The following is a 17,711-nucleotide window of genomic DNA, read 5'->3' on the forward strand; positions in this document are numbered from 1 at the left end:
GCAGCAGAACCTGCTACACAAATTCAGGAAAACTGTGGAAAGTCTTACTATGAACACACATGTTATTTCCAATGAACCAAAAATGAACAGGAGATGGTTATGTTTAGCAACAGGCCTCAAATTAAGCAAAAATTTGATAAAAATTTTGATAGCATGTTTACATGCTAATAACTTTTACAGCAATTACAAATGTCTGACGAAGTTCAGTGGAAGTAACTTCTGAGGAACTTCTGAAGGGCATTTGGTATACTTAAATTCCTGCAGTCACAAATGCTTGAGAATTATTGTGACTGATTTCCCCCCATTCGGTGTATAGCACAAAAATGGTAAATGCTTCATTGCAGAAATTTTGACACTTTGGTATAAAATGTTACACCTCTAACCCAAATAACCCACAAACATTAAAAACAGCTTCAATTTTTGGTCCCCTTAGATGTGGCCAAAACTGACAAATAGCTCATCAAGATTTCGCAACCCTAGGCATTTTGTAGCTTAAATTTCAGTATATTTCAAAACCAGGTGGAGCTGATTCCTGAACTTCATATGTCATGGAATGATCTTTAAATGCCTTCATTTCAATTTCCCAAAAAACTGGTACCACTGACTTTCTGTGCCATATTTACCAGTCACAATTAAATTCATGTAACTAAAATGACAATAAATAACTTGGACATTTAAATATGGCACCAATAAGCTTCTTGAACCAACATACAGTTTTCTCCTCACCCCATCACCAAAAACAATTTTTCCCACACTCCCACCAACAATATCTCACACCTCTGTTCAATACACTTCCGTGTGTGTGTGTGTGTGTGTGTGTGTGTGTGTGTGTGGGTGTGTGGGCGCGCGCGCGGGGGGGGGGGGGGGGGATGTTATTTCATAAATGTAATGCAGGAAATCTCATTCCCTCCATATGAGGGCTTCCTCTACTTCTGTGTGTGCAACTAACTGAATTTTACTTACAGAAAATTAACACTTGCATATCTGTAAGTACACACTTTCAGTAACAATCTGCCTTCCAGTACTATCAGCATCCAGTGTCAAAAGAGTTTTAGAATCTTGCTACCCTCATGATTTCAGTTATTTCCTGCTAGTAAATACAATAGAACATTAATGTACTTTTCAAGTTATTTCAATTATTATACTTCACAACACAAATACACAAACAGTTAGGACAGAAGAAAATAGATACGATATGTATGTTTCTGTAACATCAGACTTTCAAATGGGGATGATCAGAAATTTTTAAGCAGTGTTGTGCTGAAATTTTCCCCCCATTAACTGTTCTGTATCCAACAGAGAGGGATCTTCTTGATAAATCTCATAACAATGATGTGACTGTTTGCAGAGCTACCCTCAAATTCATTAATTCAGTAAAATTGAACTCAAGTGTTTCAAAAGTAACAAAATATACCACGGTAACAAGTGTGAAATCATGTTAGTCTCTGGACAACTGAATGCATTAAAATTCTGTACAGTTTTGATTAACTGATTGTAACACAAACCTGTGGATAGCCATCACTCCTCATTCGTTTTCTTTCAGGTGATCTATGATGATCTCTACCTGAGTAACCACCAGGGCCTTCCTGCAAAGAGAAGCATACAACCACCAACATAAGTAAGTAAATGATTGCAGAAACATAATATTAAAAAAGCAGTGTTCCTTCATAATTTGTTGGAGAAATGTTCAAATTACCTTTGTTATTAATCTGACAGAAGAAACTTTTTAATTCAAATGGTGCCATTTGTATATAATGCATGCTGCTTGCTGAATTTTAACTTTTATAGTAATTGGACTGGAAAAATCTTGTGACTACCACAATAAGAAAAGCAATATGTTAATATAATTTAGTGAACTGAGTCACATGTATTAATTTCTTATTCACACTCCACCTTGCTGAACCTCATTATTGACAGTACAATTCAGCTACTGCTGATGACAATAGTTTATTTAGTTCCTATGGAGACATTCTATTTAAAGAAATAAATATAGCTCAACACCTGAAAATCACATGCACATCAAAACTCAACCGTTTCTTTAAAAAAATCTTATAGTTGACAGCTTATTGGAAAACCCTTATTCTCCTCTTTCTAGAAATGTTTTACTTGATCTGAAGACTTCACGTTTGTGATTCTTTCCAAAATGAAGCATTATAGTTTTGTAGCCCAAAATTTTTTTGCTTCCATGAATCAATACTTTTCATAAAATTGCCTGTTACTTTGGTTATTATTACAATGAGAAATTTTCATTTTCTAGAAAATTCTTGGCAAACTTTGGGAATCCCCATGCATGTGAAAGTGTCACTCATAAAATAGCACCTATGATTTCGCAATTTTCTGATGGTACAACTTTTGGTGAGAAATTATATTTGTATTTTTCACTTCTCTATCTTTTGGTTAATATCTATAACGTAACAGCCCTTTTTTTTAATCTTTACTCCCCTACTCTTCCTTCATTCATCACTGCTAAACCACAAGCACAAGCTACTGTCTGAACATGGCACCATACCATTGAGCTTAGGAATTTAATTTGTCACAATACCCTCTTAGTAACACACTAGTGCTGGAAACTAAAATACTACTAATAACAAAAGCATCTGTTTATTCCGCCAATCATGATATACATACTAGATCCACATCCTTCACATAAATGAACAGGTTTTTATTTCACGTCACCTGTAAAATCACAAAATGAGATTTGTATTCGAAGGAAGCACCCAGAAAAATCATTCCAAAATGAAAGAAACATCCTCCTAGAGTTTGGTAAAAGACCTGTTTCAATTTGCCGACTTTCATACACTGGTGTGCAAAACTTAAGGCAAAAGCAACTTTCGCATGGTGTATCAGTGCCAACTAAAATAGCATGATCTGAAACTTGGACCATACGTAGAAATAATTGCTACAGTATAGTACAAAATGTAAAATTTACACAATGAGACAAACAGAAATGGCACTTTTATTCAAGGACAATAATTACACTCATCATGTGAGTCGAGATGGACCCCTAGGCGTTACAAAAATGAGAGATGGTTCTTAAGCCTTTCACTGTCAGAAGTTCTTTTGCATTCCATGCTGAGACAGCTTTTGTTATGGATGTAGGATATAGGCCATAAGCACCTATTTCCTAAATTAAAATGGTCTGTTACCAAATGAATTTCAAGGCAATTATACTCTAGAGCCTAATCAACTGGAATAGAAGGATAGCTAAAAACCAAGCCCTTATCCTCTAAGGAGGTTGATCAAAAGGTTGAAAATAAAATTTGCTTTGCCATATTGCACAAGTAAAACACCATCTATAGCTCGTGCTGTAGCCGCTGAACATAGTTCAGATTGCAAACATACCTTAAAATGTATAGTTATAAAATCAGCACTAGGTCAGAAAATGGCGCACTGCAAATGGTTGGTTGCAATACGCACAGAGTAGTGAGGAGTCTTCACTTAAATGACAGTACCCAACATGTAGCCATTAAAGCATCTCTTCACAACTACAGGGGCAGGAGGAAGTTGTCCAAGCTGTTGGGAGGCGTTAAATTTCCCGGAGTTTCATCCCATATAGAAAAGACCAGTGTTTGTGCCAGAGTAACAATGTTCCTATGCGCAGCAACAGATGTCATCTCAAGGAATCTAATAGCTAAATGACAAGATAGTCCGACTGCAGTCTTTGCACCAGCATCATTCCCCACACTTCTTTGTGAACAGAGATCCACATCAACATGTTGGCTCCATGATCAGCAAGCAAGTGGAAGCATTCTTGGATTTGTTTTACTAAGAGGCAGTATGTATATATAACACAGAAGCTCTGGAGGGCACGAAATGAATCTGGACATAATACACAATCAAGAAGCCAGTGTTGTTACATGTACCAGGTGGTCTGATAGAAGGCAGAAACCTCTGCAGTAAAAATAGAGCACTGTTCTAGAAGCCAGTATCTAAAATGTTTGTTGCCAGTGACAGCAGCATCTGCATAGATACTCTTACTGGTCTTGTGTAGAAAGCTCCAATGGCCAAATGTATACCTCAATGGCAGTGTAAAATGAAAGTTGTGCAGAATAGGAAATGGGACATCTTTAGTCCACTTAGATCAGACAATGGATTGGTATAAACTGAGAATTTTCCGGTTCGCCCCTGTGAAGTAGTGTAGGATATTCAGAGATCAGGTACAGTGTGCTGCTAGATAAGATTATGTGGGAAGACCAAAAGAGTTTCCTATCGAGTGTGAGCCTCAAGAATTTCATGGTTTCGACAAACTGAAGAGCAACAAGACAGAGATAGAAGGTTGGTTGAAGAAACTCCTGATGCCACCAGACGTTCAGAATGACCATTGTATCTGTGGGAAAGTTGAAGCTGTTGTCAATGCTCCACGAGTACAGTAGAGACATTGTAGAAGTTGTCACTTAGGTCAATGCGTCCGTTGAGTGCACCAGTAGATTGTAAAGACATCGACGAAGAGAGCCTGAGAGGCCCTTCGGGAGACGATCCATTATAGGGTTAACCGCTATGGCAAATAGGGCTACACTCATCACAGAGTCCTCAGGCACCCTGTTCTGAATGAAAGTGTTCAAAAAAGCCGAAACCTCACTTACTGTGGAAACACAGTCTTAAAAACTATGGGGCAGGCAGCCTTGGAAGCCCCACATGCACACTGTATGGAGGATGCCTGTCCTCCAGCAGGTATCTTAAGCCTTCTCCAAATCAAAAAGCATAGCTACAGTCTAGCATTTAAACAGAAAATTTTTCATAATATGGGTTGACATGGTGACGAGATGAACTGCAGAATGTTGTTTAAAAATCCACTTGTGCATTTGTTGGCAAACTCCAAGACAAGTCACCATACCAGCTGACCACTGATCTTGCATACCATCACCTTGAAGACACTGCTGGTAAAGGAAATTGGACGGCAGCTCGACGGAAGAGGTTTGTCCTTACCTCGTGTGGGTATGGGGATCACAGTGGCTTCACACCAACATCTGGGAAACACGCAATCTGTTCTGATGCGATTATATGTATTAAGGAGAAAGTGCTTGGCATCAAGAAAGAGGTGCCACAACAACTAAATGTGAATATCGTCTGGTCCTGGAGCAGAGGACCGTGACAAGGTGAGAGCACGTTCGAGCTCCTCATAGTAAAAGTGGCACTGTAGCATTCACGATTCTGAGGGGGGAAAGTTATCTCTCAAAGCCTCTCTTCTCTTTTTGAGATATGAAGGCTGAATAATAACGGGCGCAGCTTGAGATCTCTTAAGTATCAACCCAAGGTGCCAGAAATACCGACAGGATCGACAATGACACTGTTCGCCAGGAATTGGGGGATGTACCTGTTTCCATCAATTTGACATAGGTTATCCCAAATAATGGAAGTGGGAGAAATTGGTTAAAAGAAATCCACCTTTCTTTTTGATATCTCCAATAATGGTGGTGGTGGTAGTTAGTGTTTAACGTCCCGTCGACAACGAGGTCATTAGTGACGGAGCGCAAGCTCGTGTTACGGAAGGATTGGGATGGAAATCGGCCGTGCCCTTTCAAAGGAACCATTCCGGCATTTGCCTGAAACGATTTAGGGAAATCACGGAAAACCTAAATCAGGATGGCCGGAGACTGGATTGAACCGTCGTCCTCCCGAATGCGAGTCCAGTGTGCTAACCACTGCGCCACCTCGCTCGGTAGTACAATAATGCAACGACACTTTGCACACAACTGTTTATAACAAATACAGTTGTGGGATGGTGTTAGAGAGCACGTTTCTGCACATGAAGCACATTGCACAATCCCTCAGTCCACCATGGGACTGGGACATGTCACAGTAGGAGAAAGTTTTGGGTAATGGAACATTCTGCAGCAGTAAGGATGACATTTGTCAGATACTCTACCTGATCACACCGTTGTGGAAATTTCGTCAAAGGTTGCATGTGAAGAATAGAGCCTCCAGTCAGCTATAGAAAGCTGCCAGTTGATCTTGCACACATATGGGACGCGAGTTAGCAGGCGAATTATACACGGAAAATGGTCACTCGATGCGTCTGAGAAGACAGACCACTCTTTATGATGGCAGCTGTGCATTACAGAATGAGAGATCCAGATGGGAGAAAGTGTGCATGAAATCTCAAGGAAATGGGCATCCACAAGTGTTGAGAGAAATGAGTGTAAACTGGTTCAGAATATAGGGGGAGGGCCTCTCATGCAAGTTCTCAAAGAGCCCCAATTGAGAACCCCATATGGGATAGTGAGAATAGCAAAAAGGGTTGAAGGAGTTGAGCAGTAACCTGCAGTAGTCTGCACTGGTGAGACCAGATGATGCACATATGAAGATATTACAAAGACAAAAGCTGTAAATGAGGAGAAAAAGCCGGACGTCAACAGCCTGTAGCTGGGTGTTCAATGAAACGGTTTGGCTATGAATGTCGTCCCAAATGAGCATCACAACTCCATGAGCTGGAGTTCTTCCCTCAGAACAGGAATAGAAATGTGCCGGAGTGAAGTGTAGGTGGTCAAAGCAGCCTTCAGGGCATAATTTCTAACTGGGCAATGTAATCACAAAGCAGCCGTTAAGTCTGTCCTGTGTGATCTCATGCCATGATCGTGCCACTGGAGAAGAGCCATATTAGATGACAGGACATATTTCTCCTATAAGGGGCAATTACTTCAGCAGCTGCCGAGTGCCAGATTTCGGGTACACCACTACAGGGTTCTGAGGTTAGAGGATCGTCTTCCATTATTTCTTCAGGGATACCATTAACATCCCTAGGTCAGTTAGCTAGCACCAGATAGGAAAATGGTTGGTGATTTGCACTGGTAAAAGGGAAGTCAGCCGGACAGAAATGTCATAGGGTGTCATTGTTTGTTCAACTTCTTAGTACCTCTACATCTGTATGATTTGCTACCTAAGTGCACAAAAAGTCATCTCTGGAGAATTCCTTCTTACATTTATGTTCTGGTAGCATCACAAGCGACTTCACCACTGTGGATAAATGGAGTTGTGTGTGCTGAAAAACTTACTGAAGTGGGCAGAGGTGAGAACGCCACCTTAGCACTGGGCAATTTCACCACTGTGGCACTGAACTGGAACTCACAGGTATGCACGGCTATATTTTTTGTGGGTACTGATGCAGCAACAGTATTGAAGTATGCAAGGCTTTCGACCAGCTAACATTTTGTGAGCAACATATGAGGGGTACCTTTTCCTTCACCCAGATCTCCTGGGCTCGCTCATCTAGGTCCACTGGGTATTAGCAGAATGAAGCAGCACGGCTCTCTGTGCAGTTGATGCAGAGGGGAGAAGGAAGCGGACAATCACCCCAATGAACACCCTTGTGACAGATTACACATTTGGCTGTATTTTTACAGAACATGCAAGTATGGTTACAACACTGACACTGGAAGCAACATATTGGGTTCCGTATGGAGGGTCTGATGGTGACTTCATACCATGCCTTTATCTTCGATAGGAGCTGCTACGTTCAATTAAACATTAAGAGAAGGGTGTGGATAGGCACAAATTCTGCACCACCACTCTTCATAACCCAACAGACTGCAGTTACACATTGATCAAAGTGATAATGTTGTATATATCTCTCTCTGTCATAGCATAAAGCAGCTGAGTGTATGACGCATCTTCGTCCTCATTCCATTTCTGTTTATTACATGGAAGTTACGTTGGTGGAGCTGATGTAGCAATCTCATTTTAATCCCCATGAATGCCAGTATCTCTGATGGTGTACTCCTTTCTTTTGCTGGACCCCACAGAGCACAGTGCACACAACTTAGCTGATTGTTCACACCCACCAACTACAGACAGAGCAACTAATAAGCAATCAGGAAGATAACAGCTCATGCAATCAGTCCAACACAGCCCAGCCTTTACCAGAAGGTATGCACGTCATTCCCATCAGATTTCATTTATCTTCAGAATCCACTACTTCGTTTTAACATGCGTACAATATGCCTCCATCTGCTGATCACACACCTCAATTTCTTCCATTGATTGCACTTACAGTTGACGTGTCTCTTTCCTGGGAACTTGTTGCAAGCTGCCCCGTTTTAATCATTTAGTAAATGTCTATATGGGCTGCAGCTTCTCAGAACAATTGTTCACTGAAATAATTTAGAAAATAAGATGCTGGATTTCTAACTTTGACAACCTCTTATTGTTATACGTCTTCTTCACTGTGCTGTGAAATGGATGCTTCTTCAAAACCTTCACCCGAGGAGAATGGACCAGAAGAACTTTTCCAGCAGTTTATAACATTTCTCTTTGTAGTTGGCAGCTAATTAGAATCTTGGGTGTTGTTATTGCTTAAATAATATATAAATGAAAGGTTTAGCAAAACAGCGATCATATAAGCTCTCACAGATGGCTAAATTGCACAAATAATTTGAATTTATTTTCGATTAATAATAACTCTAAGACACGGTTATATTATCACAGTAATGACAAATCATCACAGGATCACATAAAATCAACTGATCATCAGACATGATACAGATGTTGAAACAAATGTTGATATCAGCACTTTGTCAACAGAATTGTCTTAAAAAGGATCAACATCCACAATTGTGGATGCTCTAATGTTTCAGTTTACAACTCCATTAATTTTCAAATAAACTAACAATTTATATTTAAATAAGATGATATATTTAAAGTAGATTTACACCACGAAAACAATCTAACAGAACTGATTTTTATAACACACAGTCCAACACATGCTTCCTGGACACCATCTTAACTAATTACAAGTTTGTCAACTGCTGGTGCCATCCGCGAACTAACTATGGAACTAAACAGCACTGCACCCATCAGAAACCTCCAACCAAGATTGTACAGTGCTTGTTGGAACTTCCCAGTGCTAATCGCAAGGAAATAAACCAGGCAAGAGCAGAAATGCCTAATTGTGCATGCAGGGCCTGAAAGAGTTACGAAATTTTCAGAGGAGGGAAAGAAAATCTCACTGATAGGGATTTCTCTGAAATAGGTTCACTAATAAATTATAACTGCATTGAAGCAGTTCCTCTGCTTTTTCAGTTTCACTTTTACACATACTTTCCTTATTTTCAGTACCTAGTATTTCTGACATATCCCTTGAGACAAAATTTCAAAAGAAAGAGTATTACACCACATACAAAACAAAATTAGCTGAAGGAAAGCAAATTTTCACTTACAGTTTGTGCAACACTCCTACAGTGTTAGGTCTCCACTCAGAATCATTCACCACTCATTAAAATTTCTACACTAACACCACAATTTATGGCAGTGCATATTTTTTTTACATGCTTAAATTACAAACAATTTGTTACTAACCTAACAGCAGAACTAAATCATTAACCTGACAGTGACAGGTAACAGTGTTTACAGCTGGAATTCTAGAGGCAATATCTAATAAATCTGCAAGTATTCCAGTACTGACCATTCTGCTGTAACGACGATAAGAGTCATCACCCCTTCCACGACTCGAGTACCTGTCACTTCCATCTCCAACACCACCTAAGAACAAAAGCAAGGATGTTCTAAGCAGGACAAATTTAAATTATTCTTTTCCAAAGAAGTAATACAACAAATATACCAAAGAAACAACTTTTTAAAATTACAGATTCATAGAAGTAACAGAATTCTAAAGCTGAGCAATTTATGTAGCATACAGGTGAGTTAAAACTATGTGATGACTGGATTTTCTTATTTATATACTACTAGAAACCTTTATTAAAAGACTCACCATAAGCATTACAATTTCTTTTTAAATAATATTTTACGTTAACCCTCTACTGCACTAGTTTTTTAAAGATGCCAATGTCAATAGAAAAATTTGGGTGTAGGTTCTGACAAAAACAGTTTAAACACAGAAATTTTTGTTTACTTTCAATTTACTCAGCATTTTAGGTTTGTTGACCTACACCACAATACATACAATTACCAAGAGGACAATATTTTTATTTACACATATACCTAAACAACTTTATGAAATATGTAAATACATGTCCCATATTTTTGCAGTGGCTTGTCTGCATAAAATCTCTTTTCTGTGGGTCAACGTGCAGCAAGTTGTGTGTGCTGCAGAGACATGGACCAAGACTAGTGTTCCAACTCGCCTCCAAAATACGAGATACGCTGCATCCTGCTATAGCTCTTCGTGTTCCTGGGGTGTATGGCACCCCTTGTGAATGTGGAAGCATGTGCATAGGTCAAACAATTCACCCAATTGCGCTGTGTCATACTGAGCAGAAGTGACATATTAAACAAAGGGAATCTGAGCCTTACAAGTCGGACATAGCTGAGTATTGCCTAGAAAACAGACACAAAGTACAGTTTGAAAACTTGAGTCTTGGCACATCTGTCAACTTTTAAGGGAATTATGTTACAAAGGAGGCAGTTGAGACTAGAATGGATGGCAACAATTTAAAGAGAGTCCAGCAGTACACTCTCCATAGGGCATTGGGGTGGACTTTGGATATCTAACGGAAGCAAAGACAATGCTCGACACTTGTAGGGAGGTGGGAGAAGCCGTTCCAAATATAGCGCCAGCCACTTGCGCCACCTGATGTCACTCGGTCCAGCAGTGGGCCAGAGCTGCTTCGAGCCACCCAAATCTCCTTCCGGACTTGTGTCGTTTTGGTCCTCTGAGTGGTGCCAGGGGCTGTAAACTTTTCTATCTACATGGAAAACCATACCAGCCCCAGCAGTTAATGGTTTTACTCTTGACAACGATGGTGGAGATAGCCATCAGAAACCTGATGATTTTATTCAGATATAAATATGCTTCAAGTAATAAAATGAGACATTACATGTGAAGGAAATTATTATTTTATCTGCAATTTTTCATATTATTTTTAGTCACACACTAACAGTTTGATACCTCATGCAATCACTTAGCATGGAATTTCTAAAAACAGCTATTTGCAGTGAAATATAAATGCACCTCGCATTTCACACACTTTGCTCTGACTATTCCAACGCACGACGGAATCTTTAAGCTCCCTTTCATATCTTTAATAGGCAAATGTTCTACACCATCCAGTTGCATGTCTCAAGCAGGATAGCAGCTCGTCCCTTTGCAGTCTTCGAGCTCTCAATGGAACTATGCCTTTCTTGCATCACTTTTCCCACTCTTAAAAGCAAACCTTTGCCTAAGCCCTCCTTGAGCTCTGCACTAAGACAAGTGTTCTTCTCCAATGAATTCCACTTGATAGTACATCTTATGTAAACAACCAGACTCACTGCCATCAGGCGAAGAATATGAAGAACTATTCTATAGTATCTCTTTGAACGAATTTGGAACCTATGCAAGTCTATCACAGAATACACAGAATCCACACATTCCATGAAATGATATCTGGGACAAGCAACCTTAACTAATTTCAGCTTTCTGTCATTTTTTCTACTTCAGTCCTCAGATTTACTCCCACAAAATTATTGAGCACTGACAAGTCTGTTACATCACTTCACAGCAGAATACTGTATATTTATCACAATTCACTGCTTCATATGTTGCACATCATCCAGATATCTTCATTCTCTTGTCAGAGTCACACACATTATTTTAGGCAATATGTATCTCACAGAGCCTTTTTTTCTTATTTCTATTTGCAAAAATATATTACAATTTTTGTACTCTGATATTATCTCTACAAAGTCTTGGCACAAAATTTCCACTGGCTCTTATGTCAATAAAATTTTTTATTAATACCTTAAGTATGTAGTCAAAGTTGCACACCAAGCAATTCAGATCTGATGTAAAAATAGTTTAAAGCACCAACCCTTTTGGTTTCTTCAGGTTGTACTCTTTCACTGAATAACACCCTCTGAATAGTACACTGTTCATCAAGGATTTTTTAAAATCAAAGTCTTTTCCCCTCTTCTACAATAGTGTCCCACATTTCACTTCCAAGAAATGTATGAAACTATTCTTTCAGAAGGCATTTATGAGAAGGTATATGGAGTGTAACAATCTATTTAGGAATGTTTAGTTCTTTCCAGGACTTCTTACTTGTGCAAGTAAGTTTAAACTTTTTATTCATGTTTGGAGCATTTCATTTTTCTGCAACTACAATGACTTCATTTAACACTGCTGGCATTTCATTCTTTTTCCCCTACTTTTTCTTCGGCAACAATCTCAGAAATAACTATACTGGAAGTTCCAAGAAGAATGCTAGAGTCCAGGCCTCTACTCCACTGAGCTACCCATAACACTTCTTTGACTGTCATCCAATTCTGTATGTTGTTTTTTTTTTTCCAGAGTATTCCTAACTGGTGCATAGCATCTTCACCACAAAAGCACGAAACTGGAATTGGACACTGTATCTACAATATAATAGTAATAAATAGCATTGTTCTGATCCTACTGAAAATAGAAACAGTTACTGTGATGTTCACAGCAACAAGATCACAGTGTGGCCATACGGCAACAAACTGAAAATATTCCAGCCTGGAGTGCCATTGATTAATTAACAAACAAGAACAATCTATGCTTATGTTAAGCACCAATCTACATATATAAATGTTCCCCACTGCATTTTTCTATCTGTACGTGAAGGCTAATCCCAGGAACTACAGCGGGGATTTTAATATGGTTTTCACTATTAGATAGACCATTACATGAGGGGAAGGTTTGCGTATAAAATTACTGCCACACCAGACAAGCAGTCTGGCCAGAGATAATGCTACCCCCGCAAAGCTGGGGTAGGTCAGAAATACTTTATGAATATAATTTCTTTAAATGTGATTGATAGGCTCGTGCATGTATTTACACACAATTGCAGCAAACATAACACACAGCTCGGATCCATGCAGTCAAACTGCCAGGGTGTATACTCAAAAAGGAAAAAATACTAGATTTTTCCTGGTTTTCACAGTTAAAAAATAGAGATTTTTCCCATGTGAAAATACACTGTTTCCCCAGGAGCTGTAAAACATATCAATCCTTTGAATGGTAAAGGTTTTATAGATTGGCATAGAACTTGCCGGCACATGAGGAAACGAAAATCCAGCAAAAGAACAGTATATTCTGAAACAATATGTACATTGCATATTTTCATATTAAGAAAGTGTAAATACAAATTCCACCACATACACAGCAAGGTGGCTTCTGAAACACTGAAATCGAGATTGTAATGCACTTTTGTCAGCCAATCATAGCTTACATCACATGGTCTTGTCAGCTAATGATGCCAGATATTCAGAGAATATATTCCATTAGAACTACTGATGGCCTTGGGAGAGCCAGTCCTGACAAAACTCTACCATCCGGTGAGCAAGATGTATGAGACAGGTGAAATACCCTCAGACTTCAAGAAGAATATAATAATTCCAATCCCAAAGAAAGCAGGTGTTGACAGATGTGAAAATTACCGAACTATCAGTTTAATAAGTCACAGCTGCAAAATACTAATGCGAATTCTTTACAGACGAATGGAAAAACTGGTAGAAGCGGACCTCGGGGAAGATCAGTTTGGATTCCGTAGAAATGTTGGAACACGTGAGGCAATACTAACCTTAGGACTTATCTTAGAAGAAAGATTAAGAAAAGGCAAACCTACGTTTCTAGCATTTGTAGACTTAGAGAAAGCTTTTGACAATGTTGACTGGAATACTCTCTTTCACATTCTAAAGGTGGCAGGGGTAAAATACAGGGAGCGAAAGGCTATTTACAATTTGTACAGAAACCAGATGGCAGTTATAAGAGTCGAGGGGCATGAAAGGGAAGCAGCGGTTGGGAAGGGAGTGAGACAGGGCTGTAGCCTGTCCCCGATGTTATTCAATCTGTATATTGAGTAAGCAGTAAAGGAAACAAAAGAAAAATTCGGAGTAGGTATTAAAATTCATGGAGCAGAAATAAAAACGTTGAGGTTCGCCGATGACATTGTAATTCTGTCAGAGACAGCAAAGGACTTGGAAGAGCAGTTGAACAGAATGAACAGTGTCTTGAAAGGAGGATATAAGATGAATATCAACAAAAGCAAAACGAGGATAATGGAATGTAGTCAAATTAAATCGGGTGATGCTGAGGGAATTAGATTAGGAAATGAGACACTTATAGTAGTAAAGGAGTTTTGTTATTTAGGGAGTAAAATAACTGATGATGGTCAAAGTAGAGAGGATATAAAATGTAGACTGGCAATGGCAAGGAAATCGTTTCTGAAGAAGAGAAATTTGTTAACATCGAGTATAGATTTAAGTGTCAGGAAATCGTTTCTGAAAGTATTTGTATGGAGTGTAGCCATGTATGGAAGTGAAACATGGACGATAACTAGTATGGACAAGAAGAGAATAGAAGCTTTTGAAATGTGGTGCTACAGAAGAATGCTGAAGATAAGGTGGGTAGATCACATAACTAATGAGGAGGTATTGAATAGGATTGGTGAGAAAAGAAGTTTGTGGCACAACTTGATCAGAAGAAGGGATCGGTTGGTAGAACATGTTTTGAGGCATCAAGAGATCACAAATTTAGTACTGGAGGGCAGTGTGGAGGGTAAAAATTGTAGAGGGAGACCAAGAGATGAATACACTAAGCAGATTCAGAAGGATGTAGGTTGCAGTAGGTACTGGGAGATGAAGAAGCTTGCACAGGATAGAGTAGCATGGAGAGCTGCATCAAACCAGTCTCAGGACTGAAGACCACAACAACAACAAGCATTTGCAAGATTTTTCCTGTGATCTGTTGGAAACTGTAAGTAGCTGTGACATCACATCCATCAAAAGCAGTTTGTTGTCACAAAGTATTGCATAGTCTTCATCCTAAAGCCTTTGACATTTTGCTTTAACAGACACTTGTTTGTGCACTGTACTTTGTTGTTGTAAATGGCTCATTTTCTTTCCGACAAATGTTTTATTTTGGTGTTATTCTCTCATTTCTGTTTTATTGGTGCAGTATTATTCTGCAGCAGTGGGCTAAAGTAAAATTCTTTGTTAGGCTATCAGTTCATCAACCAAAAAAATTTAACTGAAACTAAAACAATGAAAAATTTCTGCAGTTCTAAAAACTTATTTTTTCCCCAGATGTAAAATTCCCAGATTTCTCCCATTGCCCCGGAGCATATACACCCTGTGTGTGTTGCCAAATGGCAATATTATGTATATACGAGCAGTTTGTAACATATAGGAAAACTAGGAGCACTGACTGATCTTTATTTGTATTAGCATAGCTACTTCATCTTAATGACACCAAGACAGTACAGCTCCACTGTTCTGCTCACAGAAATATAGACAATCCATTTGTGCCTGTGCAAAGACTAGTTCTAAAATAGTTGACACCATTTAAAAAATCCACTATATCTACAAATAATTTCTACAATGAAACAAATATAATTATTTCTAAAATCAAACCAATATAATAATTTCTACAATGAAACAAAAACAGTATACAAAAAGAACAGAAGTATTCCTTAACTGGAGTTACTTTGCACAGCAAGAAAGGTTGTTGTAGGGAACAATTATTCAGGGATTCCTACTTAGTTCATGAATAACTACCTTTTCTCAAACACTTTTTGCTAAACATAGATAGCTCTACTTCAACATAGTATAAATGACACCCTGTGTTGACAAATTATCGTGAAGTACGCAAAAAAGTATGTTTTTGTATTGTTTTATAAGAATGAAAACTGTTTTATATGAAGTTTGCGACACTTATTGCAACAGTGTCTACAGCCACCAAAAGATAAATGATCAATAAAATTTTTACACAACGGATGAGCAACAACTTTCCTATTTTTTGTTGGGAAATTGTAGCTTGCAAGAAGTCAAACTGCAGACCAAAGAAGTGGGCCACATTATTAGTACTTCCGTCAAAAGCATGAAAAGTGTAACAGTTATCCAACATGCCATTGCAACTGTTTGTACACAATAGGCTACACACAATATCTTCTTGTGAATTGTCTAATCTGCACCCTACTACATGGAGATTAGGATTCTTGGGCTATTAACTATTTTTCTGGGCATATGAAACCAATCAACTTAAGAACACATTTTCAAACACCTAAAAGTCAATAGCCTTCAATAAAAAATTTCTGAACTTCAATAACTTACCTGAGCCATATCTACTGCGAGAATCAAAACTGGGCGAAGAATGTTCCTTGTACCAATTGAATCTTCCTCGTGATGGACCCGAAAAGCCACCTCTACCTGTACCACGTCCAGCAGAACCCCATGAACTTTCACCACCTCCACGGCCACCACGTGATCCACCACGGCCACCAAAACCACGTCCTCTTGTCATTCCAGATGGTGCACTACCAAAAATCCAAAAGTGCATTATTTCTGCAGCTACAGCAAACAGATAGAGGAGAAACTCAAAAAGTTATAATAAACTGAATTCATGAACCAGTACGACAAGTGAGAGCATCATTTCATTACAAATAGAAAAACACCAAACTGTAGTAACAAAGAAGTACCATTAACACTCAAATATGAACCATTCATTCACTGACCGACACACAGGTTGCAATGTAAGGGGGGTAGAAGGGAGCTTGTGCTTGTCTACGTTCTGCAGAGTTGGATTATCAGAAATACAATAAGTTCCAAGAGCCCATAGCGACAAATTATGGAAGATAAAGAAAATTTTCCACTTGTTTGCGTATCAAGGTCTTTCCTTAAGAACAGTAAGACCCACCTTTCGTCTGTTTAGCCCCACTGTAACAACCACATCTAACATTGCACATCTTCTATGGTTCACCTGTACTCTATCTTAATCCACGCATTAATTCGCAATACTCTTTTATAATGTCAACTTATTGCTGACCTTTTAACTTACTTAATGTTGCTGCTCCAAAGGTACACTATCATCAGAAGTATCCAGACACCTGGCTGAAAATTACAAATTTGTGGTGCCCTACACCAGTAATTCTGGAATTGCCCCCCCACCCCGCAACTGCTGTTCAACAGTGGAAAGCAAGAAGTAGTTTAGTTCATCAATGTAGGCCCATGCTGTGATAATGCCATGCAGAACAAGGGGTGCAAACCCCCTCCCAAGGGGTGGAAACCCCCTCCATGAAAAACACGACCTCACCTCAACACCACTGCCTCTGAATTTTGTTGTTGGCACTACACACTCTGGCAGATGACATTCAGTGGGCATTCGCCACACCCACACCATGCCATCGGATCGCCACATTGTGTACTGTAATTCATCACGCCACACAACATTTTTCCACTGTTCAATCATCCAATGTTTATGCTCCTTACACCAAACGAGTTCTCGTTTGGCATTTACCAGTATGACGTGTGGCTTATGAGCAGCTGCTCGACCATGAAATCAAAGTTTTCTCACCTCCCGCTTAACTGTCTTAGTACTTGCAGTGGATCCTGATGCAGTTTGGAATTCCTGTGTGATGGTCTGGATAGATGTCTGCCTATTACACATTATGACCCTCTTCAACTGTCAGTGGTCTCAAGTCAGTCAACAGACTTTTACACTTTTGTGCTGTTCAAGTCCCTTCATGTTTCCACTTCACTACCACATTGGGAACAATGAACCTAGAGATGTTGTGTGGAAATCTTAAGTACAAATGTATGACCCAAGTGACACCCATCACCTGACCACGTTCGAAGTCCGTGAGTTCAGCAGAGTGCCCCATACTGCTCTCTAACAATGTGTAATGGCTACTGAGGTGCTGATATGGAGGTACCTGGCAGTAGGTGGCAGCACAATGCACATAATATGAAAAACTTATGTTTTGGGGGGTGTCTGGGTACTTTTAGATCACCTAGTGTATTTCATTAACATATCCAGATTC

General features: G+C 39.2%; 1 protein-coding gene across 4 annotated transcripts in view; it reads right to left on the reverse strand.

Moving 5' to 3' along the window:
- The window catches only part of LOC126412986 (neurofilament heavy polypeptide-like), an 86,364-nt gene that overhangs the window by 51,245 nt on the left and 17,408 nt on the right, over nucleotides 1-17,711 (reverse strand). For all 4 annotated transcript variants that reach the window (XM_050082903.1, XM_050082896.1, XM_050082881.1 and 1 more), the window contains 3 exons: nucleotides 16,006-16,208; nucleotides 9,398-9,474; nucleotides 1,506-1,586 (listed from right to left, as the gene is read on the reverse strand). In XM_050082903.1, coding sequence (XP_049938860.1) covers nucleotides 1,506-1,586; nucleotides 9,398-9,474; nucleotides 16,006-16,208 — 361 coding nt within the window. The remainder of the gene's footprint in view (nucleotides 1-1,505; nucleotides 1,587-9,397; nucleotides 9,475-16,005; nucleotides 16,209-17,711) is intronic.

Source organism: Schistocerca serialis, chromosome 1 (assembly GCF_023864345.2).
Source record: "Schistocerca serialis cubense isolate TAMUIC-IGC-003099 chromosome 1, iqSchSeri2.2, whole genome shotgun sequence".
NCBI classification, from domain to species: domain Eukaryota; kingdom Metazoa; phylum Arthropoda; class Insecta; order Orthoptera; family Acrididae; genus Schistocerca; species Schistocerca serialis.